General features: G+C 38.7%; 1 protein-coding gene across 3 annotated transcripts in view; it reads left to right on the top strand.

The window, feature by feature from the left end:
• Positions 1-21,662, top strand: part of LOC105200781 (protein O-mannosyl-transferase TMTC1) — a 128,121-nt gene that overhangs the window by 80,429 nt on the left and 26,030 nt on the right. For all 3 annotated transcript variants that reach the window (XM_011168500.3, XM_039446380.1, XM_026130058.2), the window contains 5 exons: positions 619-722; positions 15,693-15,882; positions 20,767-20,888; positions 20,962-21,126; positions 21,527-21,640. In XM_011168500.3, the coding sequence (XP_011166802.1) occupies positions 619-722; positions 15,693-15,882; positions 20,767-20,888; positions 20,962-21,126; positions 21,527-21,640 (695 nt within the window). The remainder of the gene's footprint in view (positions 1-618; positions 723-15,692; positions 15,883-20,766; positions 20,889-20,961; positions 21,127-21,526; positions 21,641-21,662) is intronic.

The following is a 21,662-nucleotide window of genomic DNA, read 5'->3' as shown; positions in this document are numbered from 1 at the left end:
GTGGACACGCCATACGAATGCGCAATGTTGCCTTTGCCGTCTCTTCACTTTTGAACCATTAACTCTACTTTGATTCACTTTACTGTATCGTAATTGTGTACTTTATGTGTTTCCGTGTTTACGTCTCTATTGTGTTTACGTCGCGCGGTAAATCAATAAACCGAATAAACAATTGAGAGACAGCGTTTGAATGCACACTTTCAGTTTGTTCCATTTTTCTGTTATATAAATAGAAGAATATAAGCATACAGTGACAATTTATAATTTAATTATGATGGAATATAAGTGTAAAACGTAATAGTTGCGGTAGAGTGTAATGAGCGCATTTTAATGCGAATAAGAGACACTTGATTTAATGTCACGTTTGATATTCACGCGCACGCCATTAAAAAACATTTTCTAACGATATTTAACGATTAAAATCGTTTTTTTCTATTTATCAGCACTAAAAGTATCGAGAAAGCAAGTTTGCTAAAGCTAAACATTAGTTGAAGCACAACGGAAGCTTTTAAATCCACATTTGTTATAAAATATTTGGATGTTTTCCATAAGCACCCGAAAGAAAAATGTATCTCTGTGTAACAATATGAAAATTTATCGACCATTTAATGTTTACAGTTTAGCATACTTCTTGTGGTACGGCTCGCTCTACTTCATGGTACTTTGCCAAACTTCTCCGCGCAGGATAATCCAGCTGCTTTTCATCCCTGTTTCCACGTCAGGTGAGTATCTGTATAAATCCTTTATGTTACGCGAGTCGCGACGAGGAATCCTATTACAACGTTTCAAAACTCGCAGCGATTGAGAACGACTGGAAACTTTATACCATTGTCCCTCGTTGAGGAGTAACGTATCGCGTATACGTGAGATCAAAGTGTTGGATGACAATGGAAACAAGACGACTTTATCCTTTGATCTGATTCAGCCCGTATTCACCTCTCGCCCGGTGCTTTCAGCAGTTGGAAACATTTAAGCTGCCGTACTATTTTGATTGTTTGTTCTCGCACCTCTGCGAAAGTATGTTTTCTTAGAGTCAATCGAGTATTTCCTGTCATGAAACTAACGAAGTGAAAAAGCGAATGGATATTTATATCAATACATATATGGATGCTTCCTGTCCATATTTCGTGTCCAATTCCAGTCGTTGTGCACGTAGAAAGAAAAATATTTTATTTCAAGATATTTATTTACATATACTCATGTAATATTTTTTTATATCACATTTGTCCATTTTTCAAGAGAGAGAGGGAGAGAGAGAGAGAGAGAGAGAGATTATTTTGAAGAGTAAGCGGTATTAGAATATCAAAATAAAGACGATCTTTTATTCAATTCAAGTATTTGAATTAAAATGTCTTCTAATGCTACATACATCCGGAGATTTAGAAGCGTCAGTAGACTGTCAGGCAGAGAAAGATTTTCAATTCGTGTTCAGGTTAAACCGGGACAGTCTCGTCTGCCCAACTTTTCCACCCCAATTGCTTGCTTGCAACAGATTCGCAGCGCGTCCCACTGTCCCGATTCGTTCAAGTCTCTTCCTCAAAGAATTCGAATGCGATGCAACTTTTCGCCGTTACTCGAAAAATCTCACAGTTGTTCTCATCGAAGACGATAACGATACCACGATTCGTAGTTTTAATCCATTCAACAGCTTTAATCCTCTCGAGACATTTTCTTCTATCGTTTTTAGGAGTTTTCTGCGGTGGGGCGCGCATTATAGGTGTTCGAAGAAAGTTCCGAGATCGCGGCGTACGGTCACGAAAAATTTTCTAATATACGATCCGATTTTACGGCTCGCTGAACATGTCCAGTAAATCCGATTCCGCTATATCCCGTAGTTCAACGATATCGCATGACCGCCGTATCTATTACGTCTCGCAAGGAACGGACGTGTCCTGACGTTTCACGTAGATGGAAAATGGAAATGGTCGCGCGATGTGATTCTCTCTACGCGACGCCGCAAAACTTTCGTTCATGACGAGACTACGAAATATATTCACCTCGTAGAGCTCTTTTATGACACTCTGCGGGATAGCGCGGCAAGGTTTTTTTACCCTCGTGAAAAATTATCTTAATTACTGAAGCGCATCTTTCGAAGCAGCCATAAACCTAATGCAATTAGTCTCCCTGCTCTACAAAATTAATTAGTTACACCATTACATTTTCGTGATAAAAGCCGTATTTCTGTGCGTTTCTTTCATACGTAGGTCTGAGCAACCCGACAGTAAGATTCATCTTTCCAGCATGACTGAGGGTGCTAATTAAATACGGCATTCTAAGTACGCTTTTGTTTCTTACCGACAATACAGAAATATAGGGAAAAACGGAAATTCTAGTTACTGCTTTGAAAGAGGGAGGCGTTCAATAAATTTAGCATATTGAAAAATATTGTTTTGCTTCCATCATCGTGCCCCTACCATTTCCGTGACATATAAAAACGTATTGGAGCGGTGTTCTCTTCTCGCGCAAGCTCTACGGTCGTATTTATTCATCTTCCTTTTCCGGCACAATCCCAGCTATCCACCCTCTTCGCCTTCTCACAGTCGAATGAAAGGAAGAAACGGACCGGAGGGAGACAGGATATTAGGCGAAATACTTTCGAGCTGTCTGCTAGAAAGCGAGCGGGAATACTTTACGAGATGTATAATTTGGCTGGATGTACCGTCGTTTCGCGGAATTTACGATCGCGCAAGCCTACAGCGTTTCGCTATAGCGCTCCACATCGTTCAAAATTCTATCCTCCCTCCGTTATCCGGGTCCCTTGTCCTCGAAGTGTCCTCCTCGTCGGACGCCGCGCCGCGCACATGCGGCGCACGCGGCGGCACGTGTCCTTTGGTGACGCTGCAACTTGAGGAGATTTGCCGGCAGAATGTCGTAGGTCGCGCGCGCGGGAGTTTCCACTCTAATACAGTTATACGTTTACGAGGTTCCGGAAATACCGGGCGACATATTTGCGATCGCGTGTACCGCTCGGCCGCTCAGGTGGTTACTCGGTTAGAGCCTGCGGTGCTGCTGCGCGATTAATACGGTAATTTAAGTTTAAGCTTGTTAAGCGGACGACTGGCGCGCGTAACTCTGCGCGAAGCGCTAATCGTCGCTAAATAGGCTACGAAATAAATCATGCCGTTATTAAGGGCCTCGCAATGTTTCCACGACAACGCGCAATTACGAGTTCGCAGCGCTGTAGGATGTGTCTGCGCTTCAATCTCGCGTCGCGCCACGCAAGATTCGCAATTTTACGTCGCTGTGCGACACCAACTCCTTTATCCGAACACGCTATTCAATTTTACGGACGTATATCCAGCATGTTACATTATGCACCGGCTTGACTAAAGTTAAATAGACCGAGTTTTGCGACTCGCTCATACAAATGGACACTATTTATAACACGAGTATCGAAATTACTTTACAGCAAGAGAAAAAGATCTTGCTCCTCTTTACTGCTCAAAAATTTGATGTACGATACATAATTCGATGTAAATGTGTTACGTTGTGCGGCAACATCTTCAAAATGAGTCTTAGGGGAAACTCGCTGTCGAGAGTAACGAAAGAGTGTACTAGAGGGTGTACTACTTCCTCGTCGAGCTTGTACAGGGTAAATGGAATCGTTAAAGGGACCCTCCGGTTACGACAGACTCGCGTATATACCGTGCACGATCTTCGCAGTGATTAATTTCACGTCGGGTCCGTCCCATCGTGTCTCGGTCTACTGCTGTACCCATGTGCAATGATATTATGGGCGCCGTACGCGTGTCACATCCACCATAGCCTGCGCCGGCTTTGTCGTAAAATATTAACACGCGATTAATACTAGACAGACTTCGTAAGACAACACGACGCGCGAATTACGAATGTTACCACGAGCAAAATTCTTTTCAATAAAATCTTCGCAAGATTCTCCCGTTTCATAACAAAGTTATCGTAGGTTATAATAGCCTGCAAGAAGATTAAAGATAGAACGATCGATGATAAAACTACATGTGGCAGCCAAATTTAGCAGCTTCAGCTGTATATTTAGTTAGTCACGTTTATGACAAAATTCATAGAGTTCATGAAAGTCATCACAAATATTAATCATGTGATAATTATGCTTGAGCTAGTAATTGCATAATGCAAATGCACACTCTGCACTCTGCATGCATTCTATTATGTACTACGGATTACGGATATTCTAGTACTTGGTGAATAATTCTTAATCATTATTATGGTAGAAATTGAATTGTGTATAAAATAAAAGTATGTAACATCGTTATGGTAACGACGATGGAACTAGTTCGCCGAGGTTACTGCAAAACCTCATTGTGTTCTTTAAATCGCCGCAAGAGTTCATTGGAATTTATGCAGCATAGTAACTTGAAACTTCTTCTTTACGTTTGTACGTTTGGAATACTCTCGGGAGATTTATAAGTTTATAAAACAGCTTACCTCTTAGGAACTGCGGAATATCCCGGAAAACAGAAGGAATACGCTATAAATGGTTAACGTAAGTTTCCTCGTAAAAAGATTGTTCCACTTTCCTCTCCGTTTGATTTCGATATCCCCTTTGTTTCTTAAGGTACCGTAACGCGCGTGCATAAAAAATGCACGCATAGAGTATCGTGCAACGTTTATTATACGATAATACAATAATATAAAACAAATTTATAGAAAATCCTGCATCCTACGAATTTGAATTACAGCAGGCGAGTCCTCGATGCGTATATCAACGGAACGTTACGCACAACGTGACAGAGTGCACTTAGAATTTGTATCAATGTCCGCGATAGAAAAGAGTTAGAATAATCATGCAAAATTCTATTCAATCGCGCGTTTTGTGCACCGAGAGTAAATTCATCTTTTTTTTTTCAACATTTACTTTATTCAATATGTGAATGACAGTAAATTGTCGAAATTTAGAATATTCTTAACAATAGAAAAATGTTGCTGTCGACTACGTTCGTAGGATTTCAAATCGGGCAAAAATCATTGGAACCGCGTTGCAATCCAGCGAGAGCTAGTCGAACCATGTTGTTGCGTATTGACGTGATTTTCTCCAAGGAGGATGTCGAAACTCACTTTCATATTTATGAGCTACGTTATGCGAAAATGCAAACGTATGCAGCACCAGTCATTTACGGTGCGCTGACAATCATGTACGAGTGATGGAACTTCATGCATGTGATAGCGATAGAGCGTAATATAACGCCTTTCACTCTCTTGCTCTCTCGCTTCTATTTCCATCGCTGTATGTATAATAGCATGTCTTTATGACGTAATCCTTTGACCGAGAATATTGTTACGAGAAAATTTGTATCTGCGCTCTCATGGCCATTTTCCTGAAAGTCCTGTTCAATCATCTTTGAAGTATTACTCTCTGTATTTTAATATCGCGTATCTCAATTTGTTCACATAAAGTATTTTGCTGCATATTGCAAATCTGCGGCCTTTAAAAGGAAGAGTCCAAATACTTTGTAGTGCTTGTTACTTCGCTTTGTCCCTGTAGATCTGAAAATCTTGTGGATGGATAAAAACTGTGATTTAAGATAAAGCGTCGAGTTACATAAAATATGATAATTTCAATTTTATTGAAGGTTTTATGTTAGAGCGGTCAAAGAAGATGTTCTTATCGATCAAGAGCGAAAAACAGTGAAACTCACGCTCATTGTTTCCCGTCCCGGATAATCCATCGAAGCGTTAAATCTACAGATCAGTTTTCGTGCGGACGTCTCATTGCCGGATGATTAATTCTTATGATCGGAAGTTTCCGCGATAAATGGCGCTAAGCTCAAATCTTTCTCATCTCTTCTTTCTATGTTGAAAATGAAGGAAAGTGGCCCCCACTTATCAGTTGAAATTGATTAAAGTACATTTTGCCAAACAGTCTTGTTTTATTCTCACACATAATATATTATTTATGAATATATTCTCAGAATATATTCAATTTGAATGACAATAACTGGCTATCATGGAGTTGTAACGCTCATGTAATGCTGGCGAAAAAGCGCCAGATATAAAGTTCACGGGCTTCAAAATTATGGGAATATGCAAAACTGTTTCTCACACGTTAACCTAAGAGCAAGGCAGATTTATGGTTTAAGGCGTATTTTTGTATGCGAATATTCCATGCTCGGTTAATACCGCTAGTCAACTACGGACATATGCGCTTCTTTCTCACCGCAAGTACTTTCCCGCAGCAACTTCGTATACTCTTGTTATAATTTACGTCCTATTCAAGCACCTGCGCGCCTTCCCGGAATTCCATTCTCATCCTCCATCCATAAACTCCTGCCGCGAGTTCACCGTAAAGATTGCACGATGATATACCCAGATAATTAACATCATTTACGGAACGCTTAGAGCCAGGCTGTTAAGTAACTGCGCAAATAAATTTATGATAGTAAAAAATGAGTATTGTCTTCTTGTCCGAACCGAGAAAGAACCGAACGAATCGTTCGTCAGATGTAAATTAGAACGAGCAAACCATTCGTCAGACATAAATTGTATTTAATTAGCGATAAGGTACTTTTCACGTCTTACATAATAGAATCCATCTTAGTTACATTTAAAGTCTTTTTTTTTAAATAACGACCTCGCAACTAACGCGACGCAACGTGTTGGCTTTAATTACGTAACTGTGTAACGAAAACGAACTAAACGATCACAACGTGGTTATCCTATCTCTCATAAGATCAACGAGAATGTACGGCAAAGAACTTTCTGGACAGTGAAAATTCCGGCGTAGAGATAAAACGCCTCTGACAAAGCTACTGCGACGACACCGCTGAGTGCGCGTAATTAGTTATATCCGGAGGGTCTAGGCACTGTTCTCTAACGAATCCCCTGCGGTAGTAAATTTTATACTTCATATACGAGAACAAAGCAACAAAGTTGATATCAAACAGCTTTTGTGATTCTTTTCCTCTTTTACTTTTACATCAAAGAATTGGTTACTAGCATTACTGTTAATGGGCCATTTCCTTCAACATGCTTCCTTCGCGCTGAATTTTATTCTTCATACTTCATACGACGCCTTGCAATGATTTCTTAATGCGCTTCCATTATTTATGATAGAATTCACGGCATAAAAGAAACACAGACAGAGTTTATAAGCGCGTTGTGTAACACAATTCTTTGCTACATGGTCTTTCAACGAGTCATGTTTCAACTTTTCTCGGCTCGGAAAACTGTGAGACTAAACGGAAAATACACGTCATCTGCAACGAGTAAAGACAAGTAGAAAAGAGCGTTGCTGTAAAACGAAAAATGTCGCCGTAGGTGTCGGCTGCGGAGTATCCAATTAGCCGATGCTCAAGAGACGAGTGGATGTTTCGAGACTCGAGAACGTCCGTCAGTATCTTATAGATCGGTGGCGAACCATAGAAACGAGTACAATAATGGTTTCCAAGAAAATTACTCTCGTTCTACAAATCTTGTTTTATTTTTTTTTACTTTCGCTACAAGGCAAGAAAGAAATGGAGTAAAGTCTATAAAGAACAAAATTTAAAACGTGATATAAACATTCGTGATATCAAAGATATTCGCCATATGGACCACTGCGCTTTTTCTCGAGACCTGTTATTGTTTATTATGTGTGAGTAAGGAAACTATACTCGACTTCGTTTCGTTCGTTCTCAATAGTTTCCCATTTTCTAACCCTTCGTCGCTGACTGCTCTATTTGAAATTTCTTTATTTTTATACGCGACGGAAATATTGTTATTGGAATAAATTAGTATATCATAAAGGAAAATTTATATTTACATATATAGTTAAAGATTCAGCGATACTAAATATATTGCTCGTGAGCGTGTACGAATGTATATTTATTGAGCAAACGTTGAACTTTGTATACTCTGACGAAATGACATCCCGTTTGAAGTCACTTACATGAACAATCTTGGAAGTATCAACGTGACACAAGTGAGATGTGTCATTCATCGTGTAGCTACCTCAACACGCGTCTCATCCACCGCGCACATCCGTGTGGATTCCGCAATGACGTTAAATTATCCATTAACCACTTTAGAGGACATTAAGTCAGTACGGCCGCGAAATTTCGTCGCTCCACCGTATACGATGCCTTAGAGGCAGATCCGAGGTGCCTTAAAGATGTAGAACGCGGTTAACAGCACGCATTTACACCGAGCTCCGAAGCCGCGGAATGTCTCAGACTAACTGATACGGTACGACATAAATTCTCCATAGCTTCTAAGAGCACTTTGGGTAAACCGCATCGTCGGTTTTCTTACGACATTTCCTTATAGGTATGAATATCGTATTGTATGCGTTGCCATGCATATTTGATTACGATTATAAGTGTGCATTAGCGATTAGACATTCTGACAACTGCGCAAAAAATATATTTATATTGTATATCGTTACAATAGAAAAGTTGTTTTACAATAACTCGCGATGGAAGTGGATTAATGTTGCGTTCTGAATGACGCTTGAATAAATATTTTATTGCTACAACACAGGGAATATATATATAGAATAAATCTAACGGCTTAAGGGATTTCTTGTCTGTAGTAACGTGTGACTCTGGAATTGTATTAGCTCTTCCGATTTACCGTCGGTGTCACCGATATTTCACTTGAGGATGTTACATAATACAAAATGCAACTGGGATTTACACGCTGAATATTATTGTTCCAGAATTATACATAGGTTTATGTGCGTACAACAATATATAAAGTTTCGTTATATAGATTCGCGGGCAGAGTTATGTGAATATTATTACACATAGAGAATATTAACCTTAAATAATTCCAGACAGTTACCAAGTATTTTTAAACCGCGATGAAAAATCAACCATTCACGTTATAATTATGTGACAGTCTCTTGCTCATTTATTCAGACTTGGTTAAATAAAATTACGCTGATATAAAATTAGTATATTGACAAGTACCATAAAGCGTTAATATAAATGTAATAAATCCGATAATTGTATGCCCAGATTACATTAGCTTGCATTACATATATCCAGAGATCTTTTCACAAGTCTGAAATTTCAATATTTATATACCACTACTAACAATCAATGATTTATGTTTGAAGAGAATTAAAATCGGTCTACATAATACTTTATTCGTACGTAATTAACAATGGGATAGAAATTTCTTTACACGATTACATCGATTTAGTGTTCGTTTGCATCACTGTGTAACGATAATAAAACGTAGTTACGGTAATCCTTTACAACCTATCTCATTTAAAGGGACATAGTCAAGTGGATTAGCATTAGTGAACGCTACTCTTTCTTTCATGAAGTGGGAATAGTGGGTTGTAAACTTGAAATTCCTAAGAGACCTTGTTCGTACATATCGTTATAATGCGGATGGCTGGATATGGCAACGAGGTATCATCGGAGATGTCGTTGACAATCCCTCAACGACATATCTGATATACATGGCTACGCGTTGAACCCTGAATGTTTCACCCGAGACCAGAAACCTCCGTACGTCATCATCCATAGCGACGTCTTCCATTCATTACAACGTGCAGTTGGAGAAATATAGATACCAGACCGCAGAGGAGAGGCATCCGCGCGACGAGAGGTGGCAGTCGGCGCGGCGATGGAATAGCTAAATCGCATCGTGCGGCTTCGTTGTACGCGTTTCCCGAATCCATTCTGACGCGCCCGTACGTAGAAACTGGATCGTCATCAGTTTCCGTATGTTAGTAACCAAGACTGACGGCGTATCCTACCGCGAGCGCGAGGCGATGTGCTTCGCCTTCGATCAATCAACCCTGCCGTTTCCGACTCCACTCGTTCGGGACGGGGAAGTCGAGTAAATTACTGCGAAATGGGTGTAGCTTATGTGCCTTACCTATTCTAACTGGATAGCTGGGCCGGGATTGCACGCCACAAATTATCTGTGCGTAGAGATCCATCTACTAATTCTCTCACTTTCTGCTACCGTCACTGTTTTCTCCCGCCTTTCCGCCGCTCACCTTTCCTCTCGTGACAATGCGCCACTCTTATAAGTGTTAAGGTGCGAAAGGATTAGCAGAAACAATAATACAAACGTTCCTTGACAAGATAAAAATTTTCAACTTACTACTAATGTACTTGAAAATTTGTAATGCTTTGTCATGCGTTAATTTTATATTTCATTTATAATCGTCAGATTATATAAAATATATACTCTGAAATAGAACATAAAAGCTTAAAATAATTTCAGACGGAAGGTAGAGAGAGAGTGAAATGTGCTTAATGTTCTCAAGTAAATTACATGAAACCGTATTAATGGCTCTAGTCTCGGCCTTCGTCACAAAGTTTGAAACTACTCTGCGAGAGTATATCAGAAATAATGCGTGGACATACGCGGCCAAAGTTTATACGCGATTGAGCTTAACTACGGCAGCGAAATTTATCCTCGCAGATTGAACTAATTATATTGGTGTTTAATAGTGTCAATGTGTAATATATTTATCAATTTGAAAAGAAAATTTCATTTTATTATAAAATTAACCATTTAGTGAACTAAATGATTCGGTAGGTATTAGTACCGATGTATCATTTATGAGCAATGAAGCATGTAACTATCGCATACTATCCTGCAAATAGCATTTCAATCCAATTTCGTGTTACATCAATTCCATCCGATCATAGTCTATTGAGTGCATAGCGCGTTAGTCGATGAATGTTGCTTTGGCAATATATATAGAAGTTATATGAAATATAATGTATGTGCAAAGGATAATCGAGAAATATACGGTTCTTGAATATATTTATTAAAGCATAATCAAATATTGTATTGGGTAATGCAATTAAACTGCGCAACACGTAGACTAAATAAAACATAACTGCGCGAAGGAACTTTATTTTACATACCTAGATGCAATAATGGATATAATTCCTTTTGCACGCCACTCGATCGAATGCTCTTAATTAGCGAGAATCCTTTATAAACTCGCCGGCAATGAACACGGCACGTTTCTCACGTTTATATCCCGAAACACAACTCCAGGTAGTACACCGACGTTATCGCTATAGTTCGTAATTATTCTTTTCTTTACGGCTTGAAAGGGAGTTCCGATGCTCTCTCGTGTACGTTCAATTAAAACAACTTGCGCAAGTCGAGCTAATACGAGCCATTAACGACGAGGAAAGAAAATCCGATTTCCGAAGAGCAACGTCTAGACGACCGTAGCACGACGAAAAGTCGAAAACACGAAGGGGCGAGCGCATTTGAGCGGAAAATGCGAATCGAGTTGAAAGCAATATCTATGTATGCCGTTCCTGGCTTCGATCCATTTCTACCTTTATCAACATTACAATTCTTAATTAAAGGAACCGATGAGGACGTACTTCGAGCTGATGATTACGTTCATGGCAAGTGACCATTAATCTGATTTGGTGGAAATGCAATAATAACAGTGCTGATGGTCCGCTTGGAGGGAAAAATAATTATCTATAATGGTAGTTCCCGCGCCTCAATGATAAGCCCGATAACGAATAGTGGCAAACGCGACCTTTTTTTCAAATTCTATGTGGCGCGCGCGTTTCTATCGGCGGACTGTCGATTGAAAATCAAACCCCAATATCGCAGCTCGCGTATCCGTTCATTGAGGTTAAATTTGATGACGGAATTACTACTATTCACGGAAACGGTGCATCGATGCGTGCTATTGTTCTCTTTGTGACACCACCAGAACAGAATCGAACTATTAAATATTAAAGAAAATCGATACTCTCTTGCGCAGAGAGGGAGAGAGAGAGAGAGAGAGAGAGAGAACTAAATCAGGCTACCACCTCCACATTGAATAATTCGGCGTGGGCGTGGAAAGCACGATAACTGTGATAAACGCGTGAACGATCGATTCTACGCTCTACCAACGTTATATCGCGATAAAAGAGACGCACTTCAATCAAGTTTAACACATTAGATATCCTACGCAACGTGAATTCCGAAAAGATAACGCCACTTACGTACGTTAGTCCACTCGATCAGGTTGATGGGCACCTTGCGAATACCGGAGGTACTCGGGGAACAATACACTTCCGGCGCGGTTGACAAAGACGCACGGCGCGTACACACCGGAGGTTCGGCATCGACGGGAGGAAGGACGGAGAGGAGGACGTACGTTTGATTCCGTGTGGGACGGCGCAATACATCTCTCCTCGGTTTACCGGTCGCTCGCTGAGACGGAAGTGTATCGTGCCCGACGAAGCGGCCACATCCGGCTCGCAAGATTAATTGCCAATAAACCTCTATTACAGAGACCTCTTCCCGCACCGTCACTCTTCTCACGATATCGCGTCGTTTCCCCGGTCAATCGCTTCGTACGCAACAGCGTCGATCGCCTCTACTTTTTAGAGACCCTTTGACGAGAATAACGAGATAATCCGAAAATTAGATTATTCAGCGTCACGCTTTTTGCAAAAAAAAAACAAAAAAAAAAACAAAAAGAGGAAAAAGGATTCGTGCAAAAGATGCAACGAAAAATTATTGATCAAAGGATAATTTATGATGGGAACGATGTAACATAACTCAGAGACGCGCAATTTATTCCTCTCGGTTATAACGATTCACAGCGACCGTCGCGATTATTCACGCAATACGAGCTGTCTCGAAACAAAATGCGCTGTCTCGCGAGAAGATTGATAATTTATTATACCGCTGGAGCGTCTAAATTTAGTTCTACGTCCCAAGAGTTCGGTATTAGAAAGACTCGTACGATAAAAGAAAATGCATAACAAATGTTCATTAGCAAAGTGTTTTATCGGAAGACATATCTAGTTTTATTCTTATACTAATGATGTGTATTTGCATTTCAGTCTAAGTGTTTTACGTTTCAATTGATATAGTGTGAAAAACATTACTAACAAATTGTTACTGCTCCGCATGTGTTTTTTAATTACATGATGCATGACTTCGCGCTTGGAAATTGCATTTATGCAAATGGGGTGACTATCTGAAAAATTTGACATAGAAAAATGATGCCAGTTTGCGTGCTTAGAAGCTGCGTGATTATGCATGCAATAAATCTCGCTTCGAAATCGCCAAGTGAATGCTTAGGAACACGTGCGAATCGATCGTAGCCTATCTTGCACCTCGGCCTGGTAATCGAGGGAAATTGCTTTCATCTGAATTCAAAAGCATGTACGGGAGATCAAAGTTCTTACGTGCCGGCGATGACGAAACGAACGGACGATGGTGCGAAGAACTTATCACGCGAGCGTCGATTAAAGTTTCCACTTTGCACCTGGTTTCATGAATTTCTCAACCATGATTGATCGTTCTGAAGCGCTTTGAAAATTGTCATCCCCCCGTTCGGACACATTCCAAGCGAATGTTAATAAAGGATGACAAGTACATCTAATATTATTGGTGACTCATGAATAATTTTTATCAGCAATCCGAGCTTTGATTTCTCTCCTCTTCCGTATAGTGGGAGCTCGTGTTCGCTTTGATTGACGCAATGCGCGTAGTTTGAAAGCTGACAATACTTTAACGTAAAAATATACGAATGGAAAAGTTTACCGCTTATGAGTATCGACAGAATCGATATCCGCATATCACGAAGGTATGGAGGAAAAAGGGGACGGCTGAATGAAAGAGAGGGTAAATTGATGGAACGCTCCGATTAAAAGCTAATGACATCGCGTTTCTACGCGAATGACGGCTTCAAAGGAAAGCTTTTTCTGAAGTTCGTTGGCTTGACAAACGATCGTAAGACCAACAAGAAACGATGTCTGGCGCGAACCATCTTAATGAAATGGTCTTAATTGAACCAATTGATTAATTTTTCTGCGTTAAATATAAAAATTTACAATTTAATATGCTTTTCATTTAATAAACAAGAAATAATACGTGGGAGATAACAAACGTTAAATTTACAACAAAAATAGAGAGAATAAATAATTTATAAGTTAAGAGATACATGTACCAAATATAAAAGAAATCAATTTCTTTTGCTATTCTTTCGCTCCTTTACATGTTCGCTTCTTTGTATATTTATTCATTTTTTATGCTTGACAAACAAAAATAGAGAATCTATCTCCGACTTATATTACTGCTATTATTATCTATTAACAACTGGCGAGCTACGATAGAGGTATGAAAAGCGGATATTTGTTTGGTTGAGTCTATGGAAGTCCATGAAAGTCCACAATCTGAGAATATCCTCTCTCTCTTTCTTTCTCTCTCTCTCTCTCTCTCTCTCTCTCTCTCTCCCTAGATTTATAGCAATCTCTGTAATACTCGCGATTTCCAAAAAGAGTGGACGTGCGGGAATATGTCACTCTCTCCATGCGACCGTTTTCTCGGGAAATCCTGCTCTTTCATACGGCAGTACGTGCGTCGCGCTTGTGACATATGCCACAAATTATTATTTTGACATTTCAGATCGCCCCTTATTCCTGCATCAGAAGCCCCCCCAATTCCCGTGTCTCGCGAAATCGTGATGCAAAAGCTTTCATCAATCATTGCAGCAAAATGAAAATATAGATGGCCGGTGGCAAGAAAAATTATGCAGAAAAAGGACGGCCGCACAGAGAGCCGAGATACATTATTGTCTTGGCTTTTTTCCGCGTTACATTACGTTTTTCACTTTCCGACTGTCCAAGAGATGGATATTAATTAGCAAGGAGCAGTACAATATACGTGCTCAAGCACGAAATAACAAAGGGATAAATGTCGTTAATCGCGGGGCATTTAGAACAATCGCTGCACAGAATGTAAATTTTTTCTTGCGCCAAGAGAGCAATTAGGAGGAGTCTCTCTATATTTAAATTTTAATGCCTCTCAGTACGTTTTGATGTACCATTTAGGAAAAGAAGTGATTCATTAGAATTAATTCATTAATTCATTAAAAAGTCATATTACTGGCGGAATATATGTTATCAAAAATGGTTGGCAGGGAAAATTTATTTAATCTGCGATGATATATAACGATCGCGATGTAACAGCGCACGCCGTTATAAATCTCCATCATAATTTGCGAAGTCCCTCTTATCTTTACACACAGATAAGTTTACGCTTTTGTATCAACTGGATAATTTATTGAGAGAACGAACTTAAGATCTCTTACACCTCGCGTCCCGTTCTGTTATTCATTCACTTTTCGACTACCCCGTGAATAAAGCTGATGTTGGATGTCGCCCCCGTCTGGCGTCGGGGAAAATTAGTGGGACTCACGAACATCGGAATTAACACACAACGATGCGGGTGAATATTTACTGGCGCGTTATGCGGCCCGAAGTGTGCGTGAGCTTGTTCGCGAGACAATAGACTTGCCGAGTAAGCTGTCCCGAGAAGCGCGACGATACACAGAGAATATCCTCGTTGAAGATCGTACACAGACGTGGAGATACCAGAGGAGAGCATTATATCGGTGATTATATCGGTAGATGCTGATAGTGAGAAAATAGAAGCCCGATGTCAGCAACTGGAGGATATCACTCCAGAGGCCTCATTGACCGACCTCTTCATCTCACGCCAAGAGGACAATACCGACCGCGAAAACTTGCTTTCGTCGCGACAATCGAACAGCCAATTTTCTTCGGAAAAAGGCTTCGAACAAAGAGCGACAAACTTGTTCGTCAATGTCGAATGAGTGCGACGATTTCCTAGAGCAGTAGCCAGATCAAAGTCAAACGAACTTATTACTAATAATTGTATCTTCGAATATACTTATCGTTAATTTACAAGTATAATTGTATGCATTATATGTATGTTCTAATCAGAGTTGTTGTTATTGTTAATTTCAGATTGTTGACTTTTTGCTACTTGGCAGCGCTGAATTGTTGGTTGCTCCTGTGTCCAGCCATCCTCTCGCATGATTGGCAGATGGGGTCTGTTCCTCTGGTTACATCTTTTACGGATACCAGAAATTTGGCCACCTGTATATTTTTCGGCGGTTGTCTCGTTCTTACGTACAAAGCCTTCACGGATTTCGAGGTATGTAAGATTTAATAATCATAAATTACGATCAAATTGTATTACAGTCAAACGGAATATTTACATGTGAATTGCGAGCAGCGCAGAAATATTCCTTCAACTATCGGAAAAATCGTTTATTATTCCGTCTTTTCAGCGTCAAGTCACGCTTTATAAGAGATTTATTGAGACGGTGAATTCTTTTACTTTATTTTAACGAATTGACGTAAAGAAAGTTATTCTTTTTAAATGGTCCTTATCGTAGATTCGCCGATGTTGTTCGGCCATCTTACGAGATCATAAAGCGAATGATCATCAGTTATCGTCCGCTAAATGTCATCCGGTTAAACGTTTAGCCGTGGGCCTGACGTAATATAAAAAAATGTATCTGTCGGCTATCATCTGACAATGATGAAGTCGTATTCGGCTCGAAAGTCATAAAAGAAGTTTCATAGTAATATGATACACATTTCTTTATGTCGAACGATAAGCACGTATCTCGTAAACCACTTCTGTTCTCTGCGCCTTTTGAATCATCCATGACGATCGTTGAGCCATCGGTATAACGACCTCTTTAAGGCTCGCTGTCTGTACGTCGATGGTCACTTTTCTTCAAAGAGGTCATATCTGTGCTTTTAATGTCACCTTACACGCTCGACTAGCTGTCGGCGATTACCTATCTCTTCGCAGACAGCTAGTCGAAGGGGAAACAGACGTCTTCTTGTCAAATGGGGTCATCCTTACTCTTATGCGTGCAACGTACATACGCGTTTATGAAAGAGAAAATATCTTTTTACGAGTATGATTGCTTCCCGTCATCTCGTGTACCTCTGGAAATTGCTTAGCACAGTTACGTTTTGTGTCTCAAAACTTTGACTTTTTTTTTATCCTAACGTTAATATTTGTAATATTTTTCAGAGAAAATAAAGATAACGAAATTATTATTCTATATTAAGAAAATACATTAAAATCTTGAAATAAAATCAAATCTATTTACAAAACTGATAAAAGTAGAGATCCGGTTTGGAACAGGAGATAGTCCGATTTAGAATTACTAATTCCAAAGCATTTTCACTATCATTTAACACAGGTGACAGATACATCAAAATAGTCTGCAAAAAAAAATGATAAAAATTTAATTATTTTTCTAATAATAGCTTCAGTTCAATAATCAAACTGTATTTGTGCCTCATAAAAAATAAAAGCTGCGTAGATCTGATTTACTCCCCCTCCTCTAGTATACATTCCTCATACAAATTGAACGACAATGTTATATTTTTAACGAATGGTTTATTTATGTTTTTGATGCTACTTTGAGATATTGCACGTGGGAATGTATAATATTTGTGGCAGCTTGTAAACTTTCTTCATCGCTGTTGTCGACGTTATTTTTGTTTTCCTCTATACGGTCTTTTATTTGGTTAAAGAATGTCATTTCTATTGATTCTCGCTGAAGACTTGTATTACATGTATTTTGTGTTCTGTTTGCATTTCTGCAAGTGAACTGGATAACAATGTTGCTGTTGTTATGCCAATTTGATGTTTGTCCTTGATAATGCTGATCTCGTTTCTTTTGCATAGTTATATTTGCAACATTTGCATAGTCACTTTTCAGTACATTTCCATGTGTGCATCATTACCAAGATCAAACAGTGAATTTTTTTATATCATTTTGTTTTGCCGTACGTTTTGGAGATTGTTGTAAATAGTAAAATTTGCTGAACTTACAATAATTTTCTCTTTTTTTTTCGAAAGTTCTGTTTCTATTTGTGATTTTGCATGGAAATTATGTCACTAAATCTGGCATTACCTTATCTTGAAATTTGTTCTAAACTTTTCTGCAAGACATCGTCGGCGCTGACAACGCGACGCTTGCATTAACTTTCGAACTCTTTCTTTTATATCGCTAATATATTCGTGTTCCGTATATAAGTTAAACGACGTTATCTCTTTCATAACTCGTGACATGTATTTCATATTTCGTAGAATTGGTTTTTTCTGTCCACAGCAGCATGCAAATAATTATCTTTCATTCGATCGTTTAAATTATTTCGTTGCGGTTGTCACGTCTTTCCCTTCGCATAGTCTTTACATTAATTTTTTATGACCTTTATAATATACGCTGTAATAGTTATGATAACTGCATTGATTAAATTATCATTTTTTTCATGCTGGTTGTATCATAGAATTCATTCAATGTAATCGTTTTCAACTTTTTAAATATTTTAACCTTATTGAGAAACTCTCTTCCAATCGTCGTTAATAATTAATTTTAATTCCGCTCTTTTCGAATTTATAATAATTTGATACGTCAGCATTATGATCATTAATTATTTCTGTGAGTGCAGACAATATTGATGACTTTCCTTCAGACTTATGGCTTTCTTTTTGATTTTTATAATCTCCGTGCAAATCGGATTCTAATTCTTAAATCGAGATCCTGCGGCGCGTGGCTCGCTATGGCTCGTCACAGTTTGACTTGTTATAAGTTCAACTCTCAAATGGTTAAAAAAAACAAGCTAAAACCGCGTTTCCACAGTGTGTTTAGACTCGTCGAGCCATGACAAGTCATGCGCCGTGGGACCCCCAGCTTTATTCTTTTTGTCAGCGTTTTTACGTTCATCGGATATTTGGTTTCGGCTGAAGTAGCAGTTGAACATAGGATATCCTCTAATACCGTGATGGACTTTCTGATTTCCTAAATGCGTTTTTGAGTGCGCATAAAATAGCAATGAATGTAGCTAACGGTAAATCAGTGACTTTTAATTCCACTGAAACCCATCTGAATCTCCTTTGACGTCGCATCATTATCATAATTACAGAGTGAGACTTTCCTAGAACGCCAATTTTCGTTTTGACTGTAACCAATCCATCATCGACTGATGGCGAGGCGAGCACGTTATTTGTATGCTTGCTCCCCTTTTCATCAGATAAACTCGAGAATGACATCGCATTGTTGGAGGCAACAACTCTGATCCTTTGAGTGATAATTCTCGACATCAGTATTTACAGTTTTTCGCGAAGACATGGTCTTGAAAATTTTCGTTATCAACACGTTGCCCCTCATTGGTTTATTTTTCAACTTCTGCCATTCAAACTAATATAAAATAGAGAGTAAAGCATAGAATTTCATCGAGATTATATATTCATTTTTTTTCCACGTTTTTTCGTGATATGAAAGAATCGATAAAAGAATTCAAGTAGAAAATCCGTTAAATTTGTCGTTTTTTTGTTATCAAGATAATAGAATTTATCTATCTATTTTGTTTGAAGCAAAATGTTCTCTATTTTCGTATTGATATTTTTTATGTCCCAATTCTATTATTTCAGCAAATTAAGCGCTGCTATTCTTTTCCCATCATCTAGACCATTGTAACCAATTTTGTCATAAATATCCATTGTTGAAATTTTCTCTTCAACAATCCACGTGAATACATTCATATATGCCTCTTTGTGTTCAGGTTCAGGTTCGAATAATTTTCGAAGTGTAAACTTTTTCTCATATTTTTTTTTTCTCTCGTTCGGTATCATGAATTCATATGATTCTGCGGCGTGACAGGCATGAGATGCACGAGCTTTAGATGAATCCGCGTCTGTCCATTTTATGTGTTCCCATTTTGATACACCGTTTCCTGTCTCTCCATCTTCCGTTACACGAAAGTGCATATGCCATGTATGTGCCTGTGAAGATGCATGTCGCAGTCCGGTGTTCTCTTCATCGTCGTGGGATAACGATCCGTGCGTGTCGTGTGATACCGTAGGTTTATGAAGCATTCCATTTGTCTCGTAAACATGCTTCTCTCCCGAGGTAATCTGCAGTTTAGGCGAGACATGTTTCTGATATTCCGATTTATGCAATAACTTCGTGTTCTCGTACAATATCGATAGTATCCATAGTATCGATCGTTGAGAAATCTAATCAAATGTATATTTTGTTTCTGGTGAGACGGATAATGTATCTACTAATTTGAATATTTGGTCTGGAGAGACATAATAGTATGATATTTTCAGTTTTAAATCTTGTTATTTTTGTATTGTGATGATATCGATAAAACGGATATAATTGAAAATTATTGTTAAATAAAGATTAAACAAAAAAACTATTTACTAAAATAAAATAATAATTATCATAACTTTTATGCTGCATTGCTTTAGTCGCCACTATTCTCGCTCGAATTACTATTTTATAAATAGCAACTCAATCTTTTAAAGTTTCGGATCATTATTTCTCAAATCTCAAGTTTGATGTTTTTTTTTCGTTAATTATATGATCTAACTTACTCCTGTTTTAATCATTTAATTTTTCGCACTGCAAACTAGATGAAAAAAATGAAATAGAGAAAAAACAATAAGGTCATTGAAGTTTTCACCATTTTTTTTTCTTCATATGTAAATAAAACATTGAAAATTACTGCTTGTTATCATAGTCACAATAGTTGTACATTTTTGAAATTGTGGAAATATTTTGTTTTTTTGCAAATATGATGTTGAAATATTGTTTTAAAATATTATGCACAATTCCATTTCATCTTTCTATTTTATTTATATATATTTAATTTCACGAAAGCATTTTTTCGTACTCTGAAATTTATCTTTGGGTTGTGTCAAGAAGCGACAGAACTTGACATATATCGTTTTAAATCATTACTCGTTACACATTTAAAACTTGTGAGTGCATTTGAACTTAATTTTACGAGTATACGAGTTGCGCAAAAGCAACATAAACTTACTTAAGTATAACATAAACTTTAATCGAGTACACTCATCCGGTAAAGATGACGAAACTTACGTAACTGTTTGCCCAAAGAGATTTCGATGCAGTTATAACGTTGGATCTAACAAGGATTTAAACGCTATATTTATCAATGTCTCAAGTGATATATCATCTTTTTCTTTCTTCCTTAGCAACAAAGGCATCCGCCTCTTGTTCTGGGTTGGATGTTCCTGGTGCTGCCGTTCCTACCTGCATCCAATCTTTTCGTCACTGTGGGTTTTGTTGTGGCAGAACGGGTTTTATATACACCGAGGTAATTCTATCAAGTGTCACGTATTACAATATTATTGCAACGGGCAGCATAAATGCTTGATGTAATTTTACAGTGTCGGATGGATTATTTTGATCGTCTACGCTATGCAGGTGAGCTGGACCGCTGCGCCACGACGGAGAAGTTGGATCACTACGGGCGTAGTTCTTTTGCTCGTTTTAGGATGTTTCAGAACGGTTCTTCGGAACAACGATTGGACATCTAGAGAAACTTTAATCAAGTACGTGATAACGAATTTACGTGCCACATGTTTTATTAATCGTTCGAAAAGAGAAACTTTCTTGCTTGCTTGGAATAAAGTCCTCGCATTAGTGGCAAACATAAATAATCGTTCCTACATTGCACGCAATCGCATCGGAGTTTTGCAATTACGGGAAAAGTGATTTTGTCACGCGAAGACATCGTGGACATTTACGGCGAGTGTGCCTAGTTCTGACTTAAAACAAGGAGGCTGGCATAATGCCAGTGGTATATATGTTCAAGAACTTGGTGCAGACGCCGATTGCCTATGTATGGGGTCGCAAAACATAACTAACGTAGATATGGGATGACGAGGGTGGTAGGGGTCATGTCGAGGTCGAGAGGATGGTCTTGTCTGACCTCAAATCGCCTTGTTTCAGAGCGGGACTGCGGTCTCTACCCTACAATGCCAAGATGCATTACAACTTTGCTAACTTCCTTAAAGACACATCGCAACCGAATCTTGCGGTCCATCATTATCAGTTGGCTCTCTGGTAAGTGTGTTTCTCTTTCTTA

Source organism: Solenopsis invicta, chromosome 2 (assembly GCF_016802725.1).
Source record: "Solenopsis invicta isolate M01_SB chromosome 2, UNIL_Sinv_3.0, whole genome shotgun sequence".
Classification (NCBI taxonomy): domain Eukaryota; kingdom Metazoa; phylum Arthropoda; class Insecta; order Hymenoptera; family Formicidae; genus Solenopsis; species Solenopsis invicta.
Note: the sequence above shows the minus strand (reverse complement) of the source record. Positions and strands in the feature narration are given on the sequence as shown.